This window comes from Musa acuminata, chromosome BXJ2-1, assembly GCF_036884655.1.
Source record: "Musa acuminata AAA Group cultivar baxijiao chromosome BXJ2-1, Cavendish_Baxijiao_AAA, whole genome shotgun sequence".
Lineage (NCBI taxonomy): Eukaryota > Viridiplantae > Streptophyta > Magnoliopsida > Zingiberales > Musaceae > Musa > Musa acuminata.
In genome coordinates this window covers 1,169,123-1,191,749 of record NC_088338.1, presented here as the reverse complement: position 1 = coordinate 1,191,749, position 22,627 = coordinate 1,169,123, and the positions used below count along the sequence as shown (strand labels likewise).

The 22,627-nt window shown below is 36.9% G+C and overlaps 2 protein-coding genes across 6 annotated transcripts in view; both read left to right on the top strand.

The window, feature by feature from the left end:
- The first annotated feature begins 4,813 nt into the window (after positions 1-4,813).
- Positions 4,814-6,987, top strand: LOC135598337 (protein EARLY RESPONSIVE TO DEHYDRATION 15-like). Of its 2 annotated transcripts, none has more exons than XM_065091970.1 (3): positions 4,814-4,938; positions 6,163-6,527; positions 6,618-6,987. In XM_065091970.1, exons 2-3 carry the CDS (start codon positions 6,188-6,190, stop codon positions 6,776-6,778), a joined length of 501 nt encoding a protein of 166 aa, XP_064948042.1. In that variant the 5' UTR covers positions 4,814-4,938; positions 6,163-6,187; the 3' UTR covers positions 6,779-6,987. The 2 variants fall into 2 exon arrangements, with proteins under 2 accessions (XP_064948042.1, XP_064948043.1); XM_065091971.1 differs by having other exon boundaries at positions 4,815-4,938; positions 6,172-6,527.
- A 394-nt stretch (positions 6,988-7,381) lies between these two features.
- LOC103988553 (folylpolyglutamate synthase) overlaps positions 7,382-22,627 on the top strand; it is a 34,695-nt gene continuing 19,449 nt past the window's right edge. For 2 of the 4 annotated variants that reach the window (XR_671961.3, XM_009407121.3), the window contains exons 1-6: positions 7,385-7,922; positions 10,429-10,592; positions 11,320-11,385; positions 18,906-19,015; positions 19,607-19,667; positions 22,143-22,226. Coding sequence is in view for 3 of the 4 variants with exons in the window: in XM_009407121.3 (XP_009405396.2) it covers positions 7,694-7,922; positions 10,429-10,592; positions 11,320-11,385; positions 18,906-19,015; positions 19,607-19,667; positions 22,143-22,226 (714 nt within the window). In the remaining variant the exon portion in view is untranslated. Of the gene's footprint in view, positions 7,923-10,428; positions 10,593-11,319; positions 11,386-18,905; positions 19,016-19,606; positions 19,668-22,142; positions 22,227-22,627 lie in introns of all 4 variants that reach the window. The other 2 variants (XM_065091969.1, XM_018828872.2) reach the window with 2 other exon arrangements.

The following is a 22,627-nucleotide window of genomic DNA, read 5'->3' as shown; positions in this document are numbered from 1 at the left end:
CTTTGATGCTCTCCTCCTCTTCTTCTTTGTCCCTCCCTACCACCAATATGTTGCCTCCCTCTCTCATGAGTACTACTAGTAAATAGGAGTGTCTTATTGTTTTAGCTAGTTGAGATAAAAAGGCTTCTACACCTAATGCCATGTGCAATTTACCCTAATTTCAAGATATTATCATATTAAGTGATCTTATTTTCTCGAATAATGGTCAATATTATTCTAAACCAGTAGTGTTATGGTCAATTTGATTGTCAATTCGACATGCTGAAATTGTTGTTCTCTCTCTAAGATGATGCAATCCAAGACTCACGAAACGATCAAGCAAAATATATTTTTCGAGTCCAGAATTAAATTATTTGTATCTCCTGAAATGATGATCATTATTTTCAGCCAATTGATTAGTTATTTATTAGATGAAAATAATCCTCGAGAAGACACTAAACCTTAATTAACAGGCATTTTAGTTACCAAAAATATCAAATAAAAATGAGGAAAGACTGTGTGGCAAAAAGTTGAAAATAATATGATGTGAAATAAAGGACCAAATATTATGTTATTAAGTGAGAAAATAAACTTATTATTATTATTATTATTTGATGCGCATATATTGTATGGGTTATTCCCATAATCTATATATTCATGTGATAAAAGATTATATCCGTAGTGTTTTTAAATTTTTTCTTTCGACTCATCGATAAATCGACTGTGTAAAAATTTTCATTTATGTAATGAATTAATCGGTCTTTTTCTTTTTTTATATGAATACAGTTTCATTGATTTTTTATTTTGAATAGTACAATATTGATCGACTCTATTTCATCATTTTTTCGGTACTAATCGAGATCATTTACTCCAAGAAAAATTATATTGATAATGACCCTTTAATCGAGATCTCTTTATTTAACAACATGAATTCCTAAAGTGTTGAAACGAGAAGAATATGGACTTGTAAGAAAATTCTACTGCTGCTGATGGATTCAAACAAAAACAAGCTCTATTATTATCTTCAAGAATGCAAGTGATGTTTGAACCCAACTTTTGTTAATTTTTCCCATAAAATAATCTAAAATATCTGCAAGCCATGACAAAGCCAAGTGATGGGCACACAGCATGTTGCAACTTTTGTAACGTGTCACTTGTTTGCACATCATACAAAAACAACTTTTATCATCTTCACCAACATACCCTCGCTACCATACGAATGGATCCATCGTTGGGAGGAAGAGTTGGGAGGGGGTGAATTCGAGATTTCATTGCACCTCGCAAGATTCGATGTCCTCCTCCACCATTGCCTCGCCAATCGAAGCCATTGAACATGCTTTCACCCCAAAAGTTCCTTTGGATTGATCTGTCATTCGTGCATCATCACAGCATTTCATGTCGTTGGGGAATCAATTCTCTTCCTTCGTTTTTTTCCTTTTGCAAATAGGGTGAAGATAATAAGATTTGAAATTAAATATGATAAAGTATATTTTAGACGTCACAACTAATACTATACGCTACGTCAAAATTCGTACCAAGGTGTTGTTCGACCCGCATACCACCATGCCAGCCTGAGAATCAGTGGAACACCCCCACACGCTAAGTCAGAATCCGTACCGAGACACCGTTCAACATATCTCATCCCGGAAACCCGGGGCGACGCCGTCTAACATCGCTCCACGCGTCCCGAGATGACGGTCGATCAGAACTATCGTCTCAACTCTCGAAGATTAGGGGCCATGTCGAACCTACGTGCAACCGACCCTCGTACAATAGTATAAAAGCCCATGGCCAGCATTCGGCCAGAGGGAGAGTCATAAAAAAAATAATTCAACCCACAACTGACTTACTCGTCGGAGGGGCCAAAGTCGGGAATCACCTGACGAAGGTCATTTTTGCAGGAAAGCGCGACCTGCAAGCGTCCCAACCTTGGAAGTCATCGATCGACGTCCCCCAGGGCGAGCCATCAATCGGTTTCCGAACTGAGAGACATCGATCAAGACCCCGTCGCGAGAGCTCGGTCGACCGCGACGTCCAGCTCGACCGATAGAAGACTCCCAATATTGACCCATGGATCAGGGCGTGCTGACTCACCAACCATGACACATTTATTCATCAACAAAATAGACTTTATTTTTTTTAATAATAGGGTATTAATATATACGCTAAGGAGAGGAAGATGTGTAATATAAACTATAAATAAAAATTTTGATGTACTTCGACATTTTTATCCTAAATTTGATGCACTTAACTATAACTATGATACATATTAGGCAATCTAATCCACCCACCGATCATAATACAATGAAAACTATAACTCATCTATCTTTTTTCTTCAATAAAAAAAAAATTATAGTCCATTACAAAATAGATCCCAACTTTGGAAGCTAATTCTATCTCCGTATGGAAGAATTGATAGCCAGTGAACACTATTGTTAGCCTTTCCAAACACATGAGATAATTTATGCACAGTAAATCCATCAGCTAAACTTGAGAGTATTCTTAACACAATTCGAAAGGAACTACACAATTTTGATCAGTATCACAGCATCACACTCCGCCACCAATCTTGATACCCTCTTATTGATAGCAAGTAAACAGATAGATACATCCAACATGTAGATAGCTACCATTGCTTGATCTTGCAATTGTACTGAACATTTCATAGCTTGAATTGAAGGAGAGAATCCATGCACTTTGCCATAATAAAAGCTTTAGATCACTTCGTAACTTACCATATTTCCTTTGTTCTACATGATATCGATATGTAGAGAGTATCCTAAATGTTCAGTTATTAATTCCAATAACTCTTTCCCTCAGTAGAATCCCCAATAAAGGATTTCTACCTTAAAAAGAAACCAACTTTGATGAATCTTGATCCAAGTCCAAAGGCTTATCCCTACTTAAATGAGTAAATATTTAAAAAGTTTGTTGAAAACTCAATGTTTTGAGTAAATAATAACAACGACAACAACAATCATAATGATAGTAATAATATAAAAATAAATAATTTAAAATTAGTCGATTACTAACTTAAAAACCTTTGAACTCCTAGAGAAACAAAATAACTAGAAGAAGATAAAATTCTTAATAATTCATTGTCGATGTTGTCAACATCTCATTCGATACCTCTTCGATCGTTGTTAATATCATCGATGCCCCCTTCGATGCCACTTCAACGATTCAATAATTTTTCACTAGTTATCGATGTTGTTGATGCCTTTTCCATTATCTATATCGGTTTCCTTCTCGTCTTCTCCTTCGTGAACTTTTGTCACATCGATCGTTTAGTCTTTTTCCTTCGTCTCCTTTGTTGCCTCTTTTAAAGAAGTCTTGGGCATCAAGGTAATTGAGCTTCGACGATCACCCAAACAACACCATCTATTGTCGCTTTCACTAGTCACCCTCACCGGAATCGTTCACCCTCGTGATCATCATTTGTACTTATTTACTCTCGTGATCATCGATTATACTTGCTTGGATTACTACTATCAGATAAAGAGGAATCGAAAAAAAATGAAGGAAAAAAAGAAAGAAGAAGAGGGCATCGACGTTATATTTTTATAAATATTAAAAATTCTTAAAATAAGATTATAAAATAGTAAAATAATAATTTTAAGGACAAGTGGGAGGATCTTTCATAATAAAATAACTCAAATTATAAAATAAACTCTATAACAATTCTAACGAACTAAAGCATCAAAGGTAACAAATTGGCCATTACTAAGTGGTTTCCTCCTTCCATCTCCATCAACATTAGCTGTCTCTTTCATTTATTGAGTATTTATTGAGCTTTTTCTACCGTAGCACATGAGATAGTTTTCAACCTCGATTGACATGGAGCTATCTAACAAAAATAATATCTTCATCCACTTTTGTTCTTTCTAGGAAAATAATAAATGAACAAGATTAATAGATGATTTTCCTAAAAAATATTCATATTTGAGGTATTTCTCAAAAGTATCTCTCTTTTATTTTTCTAAAACAATACCCCTAATAAAAAATATATAAAATATCACTCAAAATTTTTTCCATCAAAATTTTATGTGACTCTTTTATTGTCATTACTGATGGACTATTACAATATCATATTTTTATTCTTGTGTTTAGTTTAATTAAGATTAAAAATTTATTTAAATCATTTACAGTATTTTTAAATACCAAAACACTAATAAGCAAAATAAAAATTGAGGGACAATTTAGGTATTTTAATATTAAAAATACTATTTAAGAAAAATATTCTAATTAGGAAATACCCAAAATTATTGCCCCAAAATCTTCCACCGAGACAAAGAAAAAAAATATTGTGGCGTCTAAGATTAGATTAGTTAAAATTATACAGGTGGAGTATTAAATTAACTGACATAATTCAGTTCATAAAAAAAAAATTCTCATTTAATTAGTTGACTAACACCCATTCGTTTTAATTTATTTTATTATTCTTTTTCGCATCATACTTTGGCGTATTCTAGCAAGCTTAGCTAGCGTGATTAGCGCTAATTAATAGTAATATAATTAATATTTATTATTTTAATTAGACGCCAAAAGTCAAAAAAAAGAAAAAGAAAAAGGAAGCTCTGATAGAAGGTTACGAGAAGGATCCAAGAAAATACTTACCCGCGCACGTACGTGATTTTTAAATAGAAGACAGGTTTGGGACCCGCATCCGTGTCACGATTCTGCCAATCAGAAGGCGGGTGATCTATTGGGTAGATATAATTGAATACGAAAAATGGTACGCGCAAAGCCAATCGGTCGACGGTGTACGCGGCGTCGACTCGTAGTCGTCCTTGGAGACCAAAGCTGTCGCTTCGGACCCCGAAGCTAGTGGTTCGGAACATCCCCCCGGTCCGCCTATAAAGTGAGGCCCTGCTCGCCCCACCCCCCACAGCACCCCGTCGGGCGATAGTGTTCTGGTCCTCTTCTTCCTTGATATTTTGGGCGACAGAGCTCGTGGAGGTAAAGAAATCTGACTTCCCGCTGATACCGTCCCCGCATATCTATGCCATGCTCGAATCTATGGGTTGTATAGAATTAAGCACGATCCGTGGCTGGATCTTTCGATCTGAATCATCTAGTCTTGTCATCGGTAGATTCTTGAAGTTTCGTGATGTTTTCTTCTGGATCTGGTTGATCTTCTTCTCCGAGGAGGATAGACTGGTTTTTCGTTCGGATCGTTGAATTGACTTGGAGAAGTGGGATTCCGTTCCCCTTGATCTTGTTAGATCTATGAATCTATGAACAAGGGGATGTAATTTTACCTGTCTAGGAATTTCTATGCCTGTGGAACCTGTGCTTGATCGCAAAGTTCCCGAATTGCTGCGATCAGGTTGGTTTTCATCGTTTTCCTCGTAACTTTCAAGTCCAAGATGATGAGTTTACTCGAATTTTAGGAGGGTTCATGTAAGCTTTTTTGCTCTTGACTTCTCCAAAGCGGAACTTTGTTATCTGTAACTCTCTGCACAGAATTATTGAAAGAACTGATTACATGAAGTGCTTTAGGTTATATTTTCTATGTACTTATTAGAAATTAGTTCGCTCTTCACTTGTCCTGGAATCTTAAGAGGATTTTATGTGGAGGTTTAGGATGTTACTTGTTCCTCATATATAGTTTCCTTTTCTTTTGTTTCTTGATCAAATTATTCTTCTATTTCATGTGTCATATGGCCTTTTAGCAAGTGAATTCTAATATAGTCAGTCAATCTATTTTGAATAAGAAAAATCAAATATTATGTTTCTTCTTTCGACTTGGTCCTTTTAGTCTTTGCAAGCGATTAAATAGTTCAGTATCATCCACTAGTAGCCAAATTTTCATATGATTGATTGTATTTCTTTTATACTGGTTTTTCATTTAGCTCCTTTTGTTAATTTATCTTCCTCCAAATCTTGATGGAGTTAGGTTTCGTTTCTGAGCATGAAATTATCGAGGAGTTACATTGCCAGAAGAACAGGGAAACAAACAAAGATCAAATTCGTTATTGCATTTGTTATTTGAAGAAATTAATAGATTAATGAGTGAAATTTCCATGAGTCTACTCTGCTTATCTTCATCAACATTTAGACAAAACTTTAAAGGGTAGCTGAAAATAAAAATCATTTGAATGCCATTATGTTGTTGGATAAAAATGCATTATGTTGTCGAATATAATCCTCTAAACAACCTGCTTTCATCGTGCCTAATAGAAAGTGCAGATACAACTGGGAGATAATGAGTGCAATGGCTGTATCGTCGGCAATGAAGTCTACGCTGAACCCAAATGCTCCACTCTTCATCCCGATGGCACTGCAACAGGTGGAGGATTTCTCACCAGAATGGTGGGAGTTGGTGAACACCACCACTTGGTTCCGCGAACATTGGTTCCACCGCAACCAAGATCAAGAAACCTTCGATGTTAATGATGAGGAGGATGTGGCCAACCTGCTGCCAGACACTATTGATCTTGGAATCGGGGATGAATTATCCATTATCGAGGCGGAGCTTGATGATGCAGCTTTCCACCAATCCGTGGTAGCTGCAGAGGCCCTGAAGAAAGGAATAATTGACTATGGTAATCCATCGCATCTCTTCCATCATAAAACAACAACTATATGTGATCGTGCTTAATAGCTATTTATTTGATTGCGTTCTTCTGGGACAGGGTTTCTGAACGATGAAGAGTCGGTGGTGAGGAACCTGGGCTTGAAATCTCCCAAGAACGCTGTCAGACCAATCCTGCAATCAGCAAAATACTGGGAGAAACCCGCGCAGCGTCCGAACCCAATGGGCAGCCCCCGCCGTCTGATTCAGCAGCCTCGCTGAGAGCCTTTGTTGTATAGAAGTAAAAAATGCGACTGTTAGCTGTAGTGCTGTTTAGCTACTCACACCAAACTCCATGAACACAAAAAAGAGGGTGAAAAAAAGGGGTGTAAGAAAGTTGGTGCGCTTGCATAACTTCTTACAACCGTCAGAACATTTTCACTGTTCCCATCTCTGTGAAATTAAGCGTAGTGTACGAGTCCTTCGTGCTATCCAATCTGTGCAGAACTCGTAATATGTTTGGATTGGTTTTGGGAGTTCAGTTCCCGAACATTTACCGCAAAAGGGCCCCGCCAAATTTTGGTTCAAAGGATATCATTTGCAGTGGGTTAATTAGTTTAATCACAAAAAATATCATTATATATTACATTAAACGACGCCACTTAATAATACTAGATATATTAATACGGTAAAAATCATTTACTTGATATTAATAACATAAAACAACATAAAGGTCATTCAAACACGAATTATCATCACCTTTTAGATAGTCAAAATCATTTATAATTAAATCAACATTTTGGAACCATATTGAGCGTTCACGTAGTATGCATTTGCTACCACACTTGGCCAAAATGAGGAATAAAAAGGTAAATAATTCGAGAAGATTCCAACCTGCTCCAATTCCGTTCCACTTCAAATGGAAGAACGCAGGACGGCAACGTTGCTGCATCGTGTCGCTGCCATCGTCGGTTGAAGTCAGCAGCCCGCCAGCGGACGGAGATGACGGCGGGCGGCGACTTCCGCTTCCCCCCTTTCTGTTCTCTTTCCTTTTTCTCGGGCGCCGTTTCCTCCACATTCCATCCTGCGATTGACGGCGTGCCACGGTTGTTAGGGCTCCCCTGCTTCCTCAGGCTCAGGATAACGTTATTTTATGTTTTCATTTACCTCCTCATTCTATAGGCATATTGTTATGTGATGCCCGCCGTCGCTGCCGCTTTCGCCGTATCGCCAACCCCACCGAACCGGTGTCCCCCGCATATTCCCTATCCTGTACTCACCACCACTAGGCGCCCGGTCGATTCCCCGCCGACCCCCATATCGAGGCCTTCCTCTCCTTCCCCCTTCTTCTATCTCAGTCTCAAAGGCCGCTCCCTCCTCGCCCTCGTCTGCTTCCGCCTGCCTTCCCGTCGCCGCCTTCCCACAGGTAATTCTCTGGGTTCTGTGCATCTCAAGTCCCGCGATCTGCTTCTCGATTCTTGGGTTTATTTGGATCGTCTTTAATATTTAATGACAGATAATTATATTGCTCTAAACGTTGATTCTGCTGATCGATAGAGAAGATTGTAAACTAATACAGTAGCAGTTGCAGGTCGATGAGTTTGGCTAAAGTATGTGGTTTCGTTAATTTTTAGGATTGTTCAAGATGTTTTAATGATATGCTGGTAAAGCTTGTACTCACTTTGATAATTGAACGTTTAGGGTTTGAGAGTTAGGCTTGGCGTCATTGCATACCTGTGATGTTAGAAGTAACATAAGCAGCTTTGGTTCTCTCAGGGAAGATCAATTTGTTCTTATAATTAAAATGTCTTATGAGTCATGACGTAGAAAATGATATTCACTGTGCTTCTACAAGGCTGTTTCCCTTATTTCTGAACTAGATTGGTTAACTAATAATTCACACTGAGGTCAAATTACGACCCCATATTCATGCGTGTAGCTTGGTATATCTATGCTTAAGTTGCATCTGATCCATTATTAAGATTGCTTCCATTAATTCTTGCCTAGCATATATGGTTTCGTACTCATTGGTCGAATAAAATTGTGTGTGACCATAAGGCAGTTTCCAATACAGCCATTACTATAAGAGTTATAGGACATCAATGGTACTAGAGTGTACGTCTGGGGACCTGTCTGGATTTTGGATCAAATATTTTCGATCAATACCATGATTTAAATCGTTGTTTTGTCATCATTTTTCTAACATTATTCTTTATGTATTATTATTTTTATATTTCTTTTTTTTGGGGAAAGATAGATATCTTATAAAATTTTGATCCCAAATAGTTGGGACATTACAACTTGCTGTTGTAGATATCTTACAAAATACATATTTACTATTTTATATGATTTTTAATTCTTCAAATTTTAAACTATTTTCTCTATCAATAATTGATCCAAGCAATCCTACTGTTCTTATCTTCCATATCTAATACCTATGAATCCAAGTCGTGGGCATGCAAATTGGTATGATTGGTTTTCTTATGTTCCCATGCCCAGTGCATCAATCAATAACGGGGATTTTGCAGCTACACTCAACCTTCCCATACTTGTCTTAGTTTTCATATAATTCAAATCAGTCTATGTGGTGGAATCATATGCACTGCCATTGTAAATGACATAATTAATTTAATCTTTTCTGAAGTATTTGACAGCCCACACAGATCTGTGACTACATCTAACTTAGTTGACCATGAGTATACTTAATAATAATCCATATTTAATGTTGGACAGCAACAAAGTGAAGAAAACTAAGGTGTTTTATGAACTCAACACAAAGTAAATGTGTATTTTGTTGACATCCCTGTATAACATGAAGAAAACTAAGGTGTTTTATGAACTCAACACAAAGTAAATGTGTATTATGTTATAATGATAGACAAACCAAGGTAGTCAAAGGTGCTAGATACTAACATGGTTTGCAATACCGTACCATATTGTTCGGTACGGGCGGTACATACCTGTTCGATAGAGGACTGGTATGGGCAGTATATCCGTACACCTTAGTGTACCGTGTGTTGGTATGTTTGGTGCAACTCGGTATATACTGTACCGATGATTGATCGGTACACCGATACGGTATGGTATTTAGAACCTTGGATACTAAAAGACCCAAGGATACCAAAACACCCGAGGTGCTAGGCCAAAACGCCAAAAGACACCTGACTTATGGCCGGCTCGACCCATGTTGATTTGGTCCAAGCACATGCTTGATTGAAGGTGCCCGTTTGGACTTGGGTGCTCAAGCTTCACTTGGCCCGAGTTCCTAAGTGAGCGCCCGAGCACCCGGTGATCTTTCAAAGGCAACCACCTATATTTGAGATGATGAATTACTTGCAAGGACTAAAGGAAAGCAAATAAAGATTTGGCAGAGAGACTAGGCTTTAGAAGTGAATAAATTAAAGGCATGATTCTCCTAGTAGATGTATTGATTTATCCGAGTAAGCCATTTGCTGGAAGCTTTTAGTGTAATTTCTTGAGTCATCTGAACTCTTTGGAAAATCCTATTATCTATGTCTCTCTTCTGGCAGATCTAGACGTATCTAGAAGATAAACCATTTGATGTTCTTGTTGCAACATTTATTCACATTTAATGCCAATATTTTAGGGCACATATGTATTTCATTATTTTGTGATTTGGTCCATGGGATCCATCTTTTATCGGTTGGCCATGTCTACTAAGCGTAAAGGAATTATTTTCTGAAGAAAGTTGTGACAAAAAATGTTGTTGGCTTTTGTCTGTATATCTTTCTACGATATGTTCTTGGTTATGAGTTTTCTTTGTTGGTTTGTATTTAAATCATTGGCAGATTTCAACTTAGATGGCCAAAATCAGAAATTTTCCATGTTAATCTAATTTTAAAATTCACTTGAATTTGATGATGTCTATTTGGTTCCTGAGTTGAGATTAACCTTCTCTTATTTATTTGCAGAGATGGAAAGCAACGGTGTTATTTCGGGAAAGACACCTGATTTAGTTCTTTCTTCTTCATATGAGGCTGCTATGAGGGCCCTTTCCTCCCTAATTAGTGGTCGCAAACGTGGAGAACCACCAAAGAGGGATAAGAAGTTGGATTTGATATTTAATTATTTAAAGGTAATCCCATTTGTGATTGCATTTGGTGTTCATTTTTTATAATTATTTTTTTTAGAATTATCCAATAGTTGACATTCAATGTTTTATCTTTCTTATGGTTCAAGGACATCTTGCAAGAAAGGATATTGTAGATATAAATGAACCTTGACTAGATTAACATTTTAGCTTCATGCATTTCTTTATAGATGAATAATTGGTTTTCTTGTTGATAAATTTTAATACTCTTGTGTTGCTAAATTTGTCATTATGATATGCTAGATATGATTGTCCTTTGTTCCAAGGTTTGTTATACTATGGTATACCACCCGGTCTGGGCGGTACGTACTGGTCCAATAGGAGACCAGTATAGGTGGTACATATCAGTCTGTCGATATGCCCCACCGTACCATGTGTCAACAAGGTTCGTCATACTAGGGTGTATCGTTCAATACAAGCAGTATATACCGATTTGATAGGGGATCAATATGGGCAGTACATCAATATACCCCATGTATCATATGTCGGTGTGTTCGGTACGACTTGGTTCGTACTGTACCGACAATTGGTACGGACTGATAAGGCGAACCATATGTGTCGATATGTTGGTACGTATCATACCGATGGCCGGTTGGTACATTGGTATGGATTGATAAAGCGAACCATGCTTTGTTCCTTCATATCTTTTAAATTCGTCTTTCATGTTTTCTTTTGCTTTTCCTTGCAAATATTCACTTTGTTTTTCTAACAGATAATAGGTGTGGAGAAAAGCTTACCGGAACTTAAGATTATCCACATAGGAGGAACTAAAGGAAAGGTAATGCTTTTGCCCCTTAATTCTTGTTCTTTGTATCCTATCTTTTATTTTAATTCTTTATATATCATCATTGTTTCTACTCTACCATGTACTTTAACTTGACAAATTCACTTAAACACAAGCTTTGGATGACAACTTGATGCTTCTCGCCACTGTCCACTGAATTATATTGTTTTTTTTTTGTATCTTGTGGTGTTGGAGGAACACAGTGGTATGATACACTTTTGAGTTTCTGGTCATATATAGGTCCATGTGCAGTTTCTTCAATATATGTCTGTTTGGAAATCAATTACATTATCATGCTTTGTCAGAAGGATTGGGTTGTAATCCTTGTACTTCCAATGTCTCATCTTGCTAATCTGTAGATGATGCACTCATCTTCCAAGGGTCCAAAGAGGAATCTGACATTACTAGGCTATTTGAAACTTGATATGGTTGGAATTCTACCTACTAATCCAAGGACATGTAGTAAACATGTGGTAGTTGATAAGACTTGTATGTGCAGCTCATGCACTATGGATGGATACATGAACCCATGATCCATACCATCTTCAATAGCCTAACTTGATCAATATTGCGACTTAGCAACATCGGCAATCACTGTCTTAGAGGAAAAGATTTGGCAGTATGTTTGTGCAGGTTACTGCTGTATTTTTAAAAAGGTAGAGTTATTTGTTGGAATTTCCAAAGGGCAACATTTATATGTACTATTTAGTATTTAGTCTGTACTTTTTTTCTTTTGTTTTCTTAGTCCTATTTGTTGTGTATTTGTACCAGGGTTTGAAGTTTTGGTCCAAGACCTGTGTCAGTTTTTAGCCAGATGAGTATGGGTTTGGTACATGCTGGTGTACTGACACAGGGTATTCCAACATACTGATTGGTATAGACCAAATAGAAAGAGGGAAAGAAGAGGAGAGATGGAGAGGGAGGAGAGGAGGAAGGAGGAAGTGGAAGAGGAAGAGAATGCAGAGGAGGCTGTGAGGAGAAGCGACTGAGGAGTAATACTGGAGAGTAACCAATGATGGTGGTGTGGGCAGCAGTGAGGATGCTGGTGAGGCATCAGGGCGAAGAGATGAGACAGATAGTAGAGCAGAGAGAGGAAAAAGTGGAATGCTGCCATCAAAAGACTATAAAAAATTTAAAAAAGGGATATGGGCAACAAGTGGTGTGATTACTGCCTGGCACCCCATGGGTATAATCACTAAAACCAGGCGGTAAGCTTGGTTTGGTAGGGTTACCAGTCACTAACCCCTGCTTCAGACCAGACCGAGCGATTTTGCTTGGTCTGCATCCTGCTTTCTGGTTGGACTGAAATAGTGGTCGCTGTAGACTGGTCTGATCAGTTTTTAATTCACTGATTTGTGCAAAAAGAATCATATTCAAATTTTCATATCTTTATCTTTAAAAATGATTGACTCCTGGACTAAAGGTCAAGTGTAATCCCTTCAACCATTGATTTGACCTACAGAAACCTTTTTGCAGGTCTTCGTAAACCATTCGAGCTGAATCATGCAGTTTAGATACTTCAAATTAAGAATTGCAATTTCGCAATACACAGGTATGTGCTGGTTTCTAGCTGGACCAGTACATGCCATACCAGTAATGGTGTACCGACATAGTATGTCGGTATGTACAAAGTGGAAGGAAGAAGAGGAGGCTGTGGAGGAAGAGGAAGGAAGAAGAGGCAGTGGTGGAGGAAAAGGAGGAAGGAGGAAGAGGAAGACACTAAAGAGGAGACAGTGGAGGAAGAAGAAGAAGAAAAGGAGACTGTAGAGGAGGAAGGAGGGAGAGGAAGGAAGAACAGGAGACAGTGGAGGAAGATGAGGAAAAGGAGGAGAATAGGAGGAAGCATTTTCAAGGATGATGGTGCATGATAGTCATCAAAGCAACGAGCGACAATGTTTTGTGTGTATATGGAGAAAAGGGGTCGCGTTCTCCACACGTACAAAGAAGAGGGCTTGCAAACATAAACCCTAATTTACCCTATTAAAGCTTTTTTAAGTTGGTCAGACCAGGCAACCTGAAATGGATGTGGTCCACGTCTCGGTTCGGGGTGGATTGGTAAACATCAGAGGGTACAAGCCAAATTGGATGAAATTGATTTTCTTGCTTTAAATGTCATAAACCATTTTGGAATAACTACTGTGCGAAACTTTTTCCTTTTCCACCTTTGCCTTGGAGAAATCATTTGCCTTCTCTTGCAGAATCACTATTGGGAATGGAATGGATGATTATTTTTAGCATAATACCTAGCTAGATAGCAGCCAACACCATCATCCAAGAATTCAACAATCTATGTTAGTGTTGTGCAGGATGAATATGGATATCCATGAGGTATTTTATCATGGCTTTCTCTTTGGGGTCTTTAATCTGATATCCTAGCTAATGTCATTGATTAATCTAATGAGCTGCTACTTCTCTCTTCTAGAGTTGGTAGCTTATATCCTTCGATTATTTAGTTAGATTGGTTTCAGACACTGTCAACTCAATGTGCTCTTTCCATCTCTTCGTACTATCACCTTTTTGATATTCGATAGATGTGATGGATTTATCAGAGATTTATCTTTCTCCTCAATACAAATTTTTATGCAGTTGGTATTTCAAAACATAATGCACTTCACACATGTCCTTGTTAAAAGAAATTGAAGATCAGAAGCATACTGTTCAACATGCAGTGATTTAAAAAGCGTTAGACACCAAGGTCCGAAAACGCCCGAGGCACTAGGCGTTCGCTCGAACGAAGCGAGGCGCTAAAATATAAAAATATATAATATAATTAATAAATATAATTATTTAAATAAAAAATATGTTATTAAATTAAGAAAATCAGGTACAAAATTATAATAAATAAATCATAATAGTATATATTTTTTATTTTTTAAATAAAAATATACTATTAAATAAATAAAAAATTAATAGTATTAAAATTAAAATAATATATTATTAATCTAATAAATAAAAAATACTATTATTAGTATACATTTAGCAGTATACTGTTAATATACTGTTAACAGTATAGTGAGAAGAGTGTGAAAAGATTGAGGCTGCTGAGGCAACGACAGCGGGAGTGGCGAGCGACAGCGGGAATGGCGACAGCAGCGATTGTGACAGCGGCGAGCAGTAAGCAAGCAACGATTGTGGCAGCGGCGAGCGACAACAGGAGTAGGAGCGGGAGCGGCAACAGCAGCGGCGAGCAGCGATTGTGGCAGCGGCGAGTAGCGACAATAGCGATAGTGGCAGTGGCAGCAGAGAAGAAATCTCAGTGGCAAAATCATGAGTGTTAAGGTTGGGGAAGTTGGGGAAATTGTGAGAGGGAGCCTGATATCGATGATTTAATTGGTTCGATTAAACCAACTAAAGCACCAGAGACCAACCAGACCTAAAAATCTGGTTCGGTTGCTTGGTTTAACCCAGGCACTTGCTCGAAGCGCCCGGTGCCTGGGCTCGGGCGAGTGCCTCTTTGAAACGAGACGCCCGGACATGAAGCGAGGCACTCGGGCCTCGCCTCGCCTCGCCCGAGCGCCTATTGAAATCACTGTCAACACGTGATGATCCCATCGGGAGTTTTGATTGTATTTTGTTCTCATCTTTTGGTCATGCTTCTCGGGTGTATATGCATGACTGTGTTTAGGGTATTTCTTTAATTTTAGCTAGTTTCCTGTCCATTGCCTTTGGAAAAGTATACAAGAAGAACTTTTAATAGAGATGTGAGATGAAATTAGCATAATTCACTAGTAATGTCATGATGCTTGATTCATATGACTATGCTATGATGCACAATACAAATGACATCAAACACAATATTACAAATTTTATAGCTATTTTGTTCATCAATAGAAGATCAACATGCAAATTTTAGATGATCTTGGAAAATATGAACTCTCACAAGAATTAATCTTAATCAATCTCCATGTATCAAGAACAAAATAGATTTCTCAGTGGGTTTACAATACTGTATGGTACGTACCGATCTGCTAGTAGATCGACACGCGGACCGCCCGCTACCGGGTGGTATCTGGCATCTGGCCCCATATCAGGCGATACGGGGTTGTACCGGGTGGTAACGATCGAAATTGACCATTACCGAATGGTAACAATACTCCAACAGTCAATTTGACCGTTGGAGTCCACCTCAAGGGTTTTTAAACCTTTTCCTCCCCCTTATTTCAATCCATTTCACTCTTATACTCTCTTAAACTCTTTTAAACTCATTTTTTTTCATATTCTCTCTTATTCTCATATTTTTCACTCTCCTAAACTCAACAAAACAATGATTTGTGAATTGAACTAAATTTAGGAGGCTAATTCGGGAGGATTAAGAGGAAGAACGATCCGGAACGAATCGAAATTACGAACCTTGCACAAGGCTACTCAAAGCCCAAAAAAGATATGTGGCATTATTTTTACCTAATTTACATTAGTTTTGTTAAAACTATACTAAATGTATATTTATTTCTAACTTAATTACCCTATCCTAATCTTTTTTTTTTTGTTCTTTCTATTTTTAGATGTTTTTGAAGGATTTTATGCCTATTTTAGGCATACCGCTTGGTATGCCGTACCGTAACATACCTAGCAAAGCTTGCTACATCAGTATGGTACGAGATTAAGAACCATGTTTCTTACTATATTTAAGAATTAAATATTTGGTATGTTAGTTGAATATCACAAGATATATTGTACTAGCTACTAGCTGGCATGGTTATAGAGCCAAATAGGTTCAGGCCTTTTCAAAGAAGTTATTTGTATGAGTTTATCAATGCCACAATTGAACCTGTGTCCTCTGAAATATATTGTCTCTTTCTGTTGGCACAAGGGCAGAGAACTGACAATTTATTTTGTAAGTAAAATTAAGCAGAAAAGAGATAAGAAAGGGTAGAGGAACATAAAGTGAAAGAAAGGTGATAAAAGTTTCTTGCTCACAAAGAGAATTCCAACAAAAAAAAAATCTCATAGTTTAATTCAGTACCGAGCCGTACCGCCCGGTACGAGCGGTACGTACCGGTCCGACAGGTTTTCGGTACGCGGACCGATGGTTACCGTCCGGTACGAGCAGTGCTACAGTACTCGGTACACTCAGGTGTACCGCTCGGTACACCGTACCGTACCGGTACCGAGCCCAGGTCGAAATACCGGTACGGTACGATATTGCGAACCTTGAAGTAAACCACTTGATGGTAGTTCGGCATTTTTTATGGTTCTCTATTAACACCATGAAAGAGCCCCCAAGTCAAATCTTTCCAAATCAGGATGAGGAGACTATCCTAAATTGATCAACATTTCCTCAAAATTTTGCCTTTCTTGCCCCTTGCTTAAGACAAAAGCCTCGAAGATGTATAGAATAAAGAGAGGATTGAACATTCTCAATCTGATTTTGCAAGGGGGTACTGGGCAAGCATTTTGTTAATGAATTCAATGATTCATCTGTCATTAAACTTATGTCATCTGGCTTTTTATAAGATGCACCTCTCAAGCATAGTTCACAAGATCAATATGTGATTGGTAATAGCTAGGAATCGGCAGAATTTGGTTGGTGATTTTTTTAAAAGAAAAATAAAATAAAAAATTAAACTATAGTAAATAAAAATATTTTATGCTTAGAGTTCATCATCTTTTTTCATTAGATCTAATATAGTCTTACGTTGGTTGTCAATGATCCAACACAACCCTTCACCTTTTTTAATATGGGCTCGGGACCAGCATTGGTGTTGTTGTAATAGTAGTTGTTGTTGTTGTAGAGTTCTATATCTTTATATTGCAAAAGATATCTTCATCTAAAACTATATGACAAAAGATAAAATATTGTACGTAAAATAGCAATGATAAATAATGGAGAACAATTCCTTATTTATAAATAAATAATAAATATACTGTACAGATATATTACTAGAGTAAATATTTATTTTAGTTTAAAAAATAATGAAAAGCCATATTATGGCTCTAATGCTCTACTAATTACCATGAAATGAAATGTTGGGTTAATACAAGAAGATATATAAAAAGATACTTGTGATTTATTCTAAATCCTGTGATATTTTCTTTCTTTGTGATAGAATTCCTATTCCGCAAGTGATTAATAATCCTTATCTTGCCTCTCTGTTCTTTCTTTTTATTGCATATGACGGTGGATATTGCGAGTTTGCAATAGTAGTTGTAGACAACATATATTATGTTTGCAAGAAAATGAAATAGCATCTCTTTTTTTTGTTTCAGAATCATAATAATTATAACTTGTCTTTTGTTTATCTTCTCCCATCTCTTCCCCTTGTGTTCCTCTCTGCACCTCTTTTTTCTTTTAGGCTATCAATCTGAATCTGCTAAATTAGTCAAAGTTGGCTAATGGCTTAATGCCAGTTGACTTTGATTGATTCTGGACATTTTCCAATGACATCTTACTAAAGGCCAATTAATTGACTGAAATCAGATTGGCTGGTGAACTTTACTCTTTTAACACTAGCCACAAACTGTTCTGAGTTTTGGAATACTCAAGCATCTAAAACACAACTAATAGAAGGAACTAAGATTCTGAACTGGTCTATATCAAATCAAACAATTCTTCTTGTGAATGAGAAGGCGAAAGGAGGAAGAGGAGATAGGGGAGGACACATACTACAAGGAGGCAGTGATGCATACTGAAGGAGGCTGCGGCAATACAAGGAGGTGGCAGTAATGTGGGGAAGGGGAACCAGATTCAAAGGTTGTGCAGAGGCAGAGGAGGTGACTACGGCAAAAGCATAGATGGATGAGAAAGAGAAGTGAATCTCCAAAGAGGGGCTGTTGAGGAGCTGCTAACTTTGTTGACCGAAGGAAAGGGGACTGTTGATAGCTTCCTCGAAGATCCCATATTAAAATAGTCTAAAAAAGTTCAAAATAGTTCCAATACCAGTAATAGATGGTAAGCTTACTGTTTGGTGCAGTTAGGTACCAAATACCAATTACCTTCTTTGATGGTAACTTGGTAACGTAACCTTATCGAATGGTGCGCTTGGTATGAAACCAGACTTGGCATATCTTCCTTTTCATTATCTTTTTCCAGTGATATTAGGTGGGATATATTTCAGAAACCATTCAGCATTTTGGCACGACACCAATCAGGTGACTTATCAAAACTAGTACCAGATTGGCGTATGTAATTATGGTTGAACAGAAACCTATTTAGTTTATGTGTCAGCTTTCACTCTGTGCTGTCAATAACAAATATTAAATGATCAAGTTGTTTTCTTTTTGAGTTATTTGATATTTTATTTTGTTACTATTGGTCTGTATACAACAAGGATGTTTCTTTCAATTCTAAGTAACTTGTGAGCATTCTATACATTAATGGTTTATCTTGAGGTAATCTGTTTTCATGCCTTTATTCACAATTGACTGTTTGATTTTATTTTCCTATTACCCAAGAGCTTACAGGTTGCAGATTATCTTCTATTATTTTATATTTATGTCTTGATCATAATTCTGTTCTGTAGCAAAATTAAACGAGATGCCCATGGTGCTCTTTTTTTATGGGATGAAAATTTCAGGGTTCAACATGCACATTTTGTGAAGCTATTTTACGTGAATGTGGTTTCCGAACGGGACTATTCACATCTCCTCATCTAATGGATGTCAGAGAAAGATTTCGAATTAATGGGTAAGTTTTAACATAAGTATGCTTCTTTTTGATTGACCATGTTTATAATAAGGTCCATCATATTGCTTGGTATGGGTGGTACGTACCAGTCCAATAGGAGACCGGTATAAGTGGTGTATTGGTACGCCCTCCATGTATCATGAGTTGGTACGCTCAATATAACTTGTTATAGCTCGGTACATACTGTACCAATAGCTGGTCGGTATATCGGTACGGACCGGTAAGACAAACCACGATTTATAATGTTATAAAACTTTTTGTCATAATTTCTTAATATTATTAGCAGTGTTCTTGTTACTTTTGGGCACTAGCTTTCTATTTCATAATCATACATGATATCCTTATGCCTTTAATGTCAGTGTTCTCCACAAAGATTGTTCTTCTTAATTGACAATTCAATCTGCTAGTGTAAAATTTGGATTATACAGAATTCTTCTTGTTTCAGTTTTCTTTGATTTTAAATTCCAGAATATTGAATCTCATGGTGCTTGATGAAAGAAGATCACTGAATGTTTTGTATTAGTAATTTCACCCTTAGATGTTTTAGATTTCTGTTCTATTTGATGCTTATCAATTAATATAATTTTGCAGGTTAGATATCTCCGAAGATAAGTTTTTGTATTACTTTTGGGATTGTTGGAACCTATTGAAGGTGTGTTTATGTATTATTCATTTTTCCATTATGTACCCAACCTTGATAGAATTTACAAGGAACAAACTATTCACCTTAACAATAATCTTGATACTAGTAAAAGTTCATTGAATCCTGAAGAGATATATGTGATAGTGGAATGAAAACTTACTCTAGATGATTAAACAAGGAGAATGGCCAATTTTTGTTTATATGAACTTTAGGTAAACTTTGTCATATTTGATGATGTTGATCTTCCATTTCAGTGCCCCTTTGTTAATTTTTGGATTGATACTTTGGTCTAGAATTTACTTATTCAGTTAGAGATTCTACTTATGAATATACTCTTAATAGAAAATTTTGTACATATTATAATTGCACATGATGTCGGGTCTAAAGGTTGAAGTATCCTTCTGAAGTTTTTCTATGAAACTGTTACAATGCCAACCCCATCTAAACTGGATAAGTTCTGGTGAAAAATCATCCCTTCTTACAGTTTGAGACATCTTTATTCAGCATTACACAATGTAATCCAGTATCGTACAGCTTGTGGGTGATTGTAACCCACCTAGTTACCAACCAGTAAAAATAGTGAAAAATAATATCCAACCAATGGTGGATCATATCCAGTACATGATCTTTAGAGTTAGCAAATATCAGTTGGAGTGTGCACCAACTGGTATCTAAAACCAAACTTGATTTAGATTGGTATTCTCTTATTGCATGGTTATCCAAAATCAAATTTGATTTAAGATGTGAGATCTCAATCATTCAATCTAACATGTATGAAGAAAATTTTGTATTATTATATGCTATTTTGATATCGCATTTACAAATACAACAATTTGATTATGCTTTAGATTAATTTTCTAAATAAAAAATTCATAGTATTTCTTCATAAATTTGTTCCTATAGGTCTTAATAATCACCAATCAAAGACCTTAATGTATCTCAAAGCAATGACAAATCCAATGGATGCAGACAAGGTGTAAATATGGGGGTGTTCCAGGAGTATATAAGTTTTTAATTTTGGAAAAAATATATCTTTTACTCTATCTTTTAATCACACAGGTCCTTTCTTTTAAAGCTATTGGAGATTCTAGATATACTTCAACAACCCCCCGGAGGTGTGTCATCTGTAACATAGGAGAATGTCTCTACTGATGTAAGTATTGGCAATAGGGTGCAGAAGGTAAAGGTTTACCATTCCTCAACCAACCCCTCATCCTAGCTCACCAACTTGTCTCTTCCTCGTTCCTCAATTGAAAAAAAGGTATTTTTCACTGTGCTTGCTTTGTCCAGGCTATGGGAATCGATAATCTGTTTAATTGTACAGAGAGACAGAGAGTGTGTGGAAGAGGAGGGAGGTGGAAGAGAAGGGAGAGTGTGAGAGGAAGAGGTGGGAGAGAAAGGAACATGGAGAAAAGGCTTGCTTGATTGCACTACCACCTGGATTGCTGCCCACCACTTCCACTCTGTTTGTGATGCTTAGCTTCTTTAGCTCTTCCTGGTCAAAGAGGGAGAGGGAGAGAGAAATGGGTCGAGGAAGAGGAGAAAAGACAATGATTGAGACATGTTAAAGAGTCAGGAGAGGGGTTAGGGAGAAATTGCTATGGGGTTTGGTTGAGACAAGTGTTAGATCCTATTAGAATTACTTTATTTTGCATTTAGGTTGGCGAAGTTCCATATTGAACTATCTGAACTTATAGCATATGGGTTTTCCTGGATGCCAAGCCCATAAAAAAAATTTCCCTGATTTGGCTAGGTTCAATTTGGGCTTAATTTGCCATTTCTAACTGATGTTATCAAGATTAATCCACTTGACGTGCCTACATTCTTAGCGTGGTTGATCACATTGATATACACATTCATGATAATAATATGAAGAGTGGGAATAGAAGAAAATCCTGCATATCTTATCCCTCTCATAGATCTAAATCAATTTTTGCAGCTGCTCGTACATATGGTCACATCCTTGATGAAGGACACACATTTGTCTACTGGATATATTGATCTTTAAAACCTCTAGAATGAGGTTTTACAAGATGAAATCCTCCAAGATCTTAATAAGGGCTTTCTTAAAATAAAGTTTTAATTCAACCTTCCAATTTTACTTTCCTTTACAGCTATGAATGCATTATGTGTGCTCATGAAGCCATCAAGTTCTGAGAATAAGTGTAAGTGTAAATGGTATTTATATCTATGGTTACAAAATCCTTATTTAACGTTTTGCTGAAGAGTTTATGTGGTAATTCATATTACACTGAACATTTAACTGGGAATCTTACTTGTGTGATCTTCCTTGGGATTAGTAGGAGTGCATGGTTTAAAAAACTGCCGTACAACATTCAAACAGAGAATCAATCAATGTTTGCTATCAATATATTTATATAACTACATTTTAAATTTAGGAACCTTTTAACCCTCGTTTGATAATATGGAGACCACATTAAATGAGGTGCGAAAAATTCATATTAAGGGTAATTCTTTTTGCAGGAGAGTGTGGATGAGGATTTGCCGATGCCTCCATTATTTCAGTTCCTAACTGTGTTGGCATTTAAGATATTTGTATCTGAAAAGGTCAGAATTGCCAATGTTCTTCTGAGACTAGATGGTAATATGCATGACATAAAGCATTGTATGGACAAAGAAGAAATATATGTTTGTATATTTTGTTCAGTTGGTCATCTAGAAAATTTGAAGTAACATTTCTGTTGCAATAAAAATTCAAATACCTATCTATTGTTAATTTGAATGTCAGGACTTATGACCGGTGGATATTCTAGTATTAGCATTGTTACTACTTTTACTGTAGAGCTCTGGAATTGTTTGCAACAAATTACCTACTAACTCATAATCCAAACTTAGATGAGATGATATTCTAGTATTTTCTATAAAATTCTAAGATGAGTCCACTGGGACCTGGGCTTTGATCCAAGCCTGGAGAACACCTAGCTTTGTGAATCTCATCCAAGGTAACA

Excerpts from the sequence above, each read along its gene's own strand:
- LOC135598337 (XM_065091970.1), top strand. The coding sequence starts at position 6,188 with ATGAGTGCAATGGCTGTATCGTCGGCAATGAAGTCTACGCTGAACCCA. Across the intron at positions 6,528-6,617 it reads GAAAGGAATAATTGACTATG|GGTTTCTGAACGATGAAGAG; the intron begins GTAATCCATCGC and ends CTTCTGGGACAG.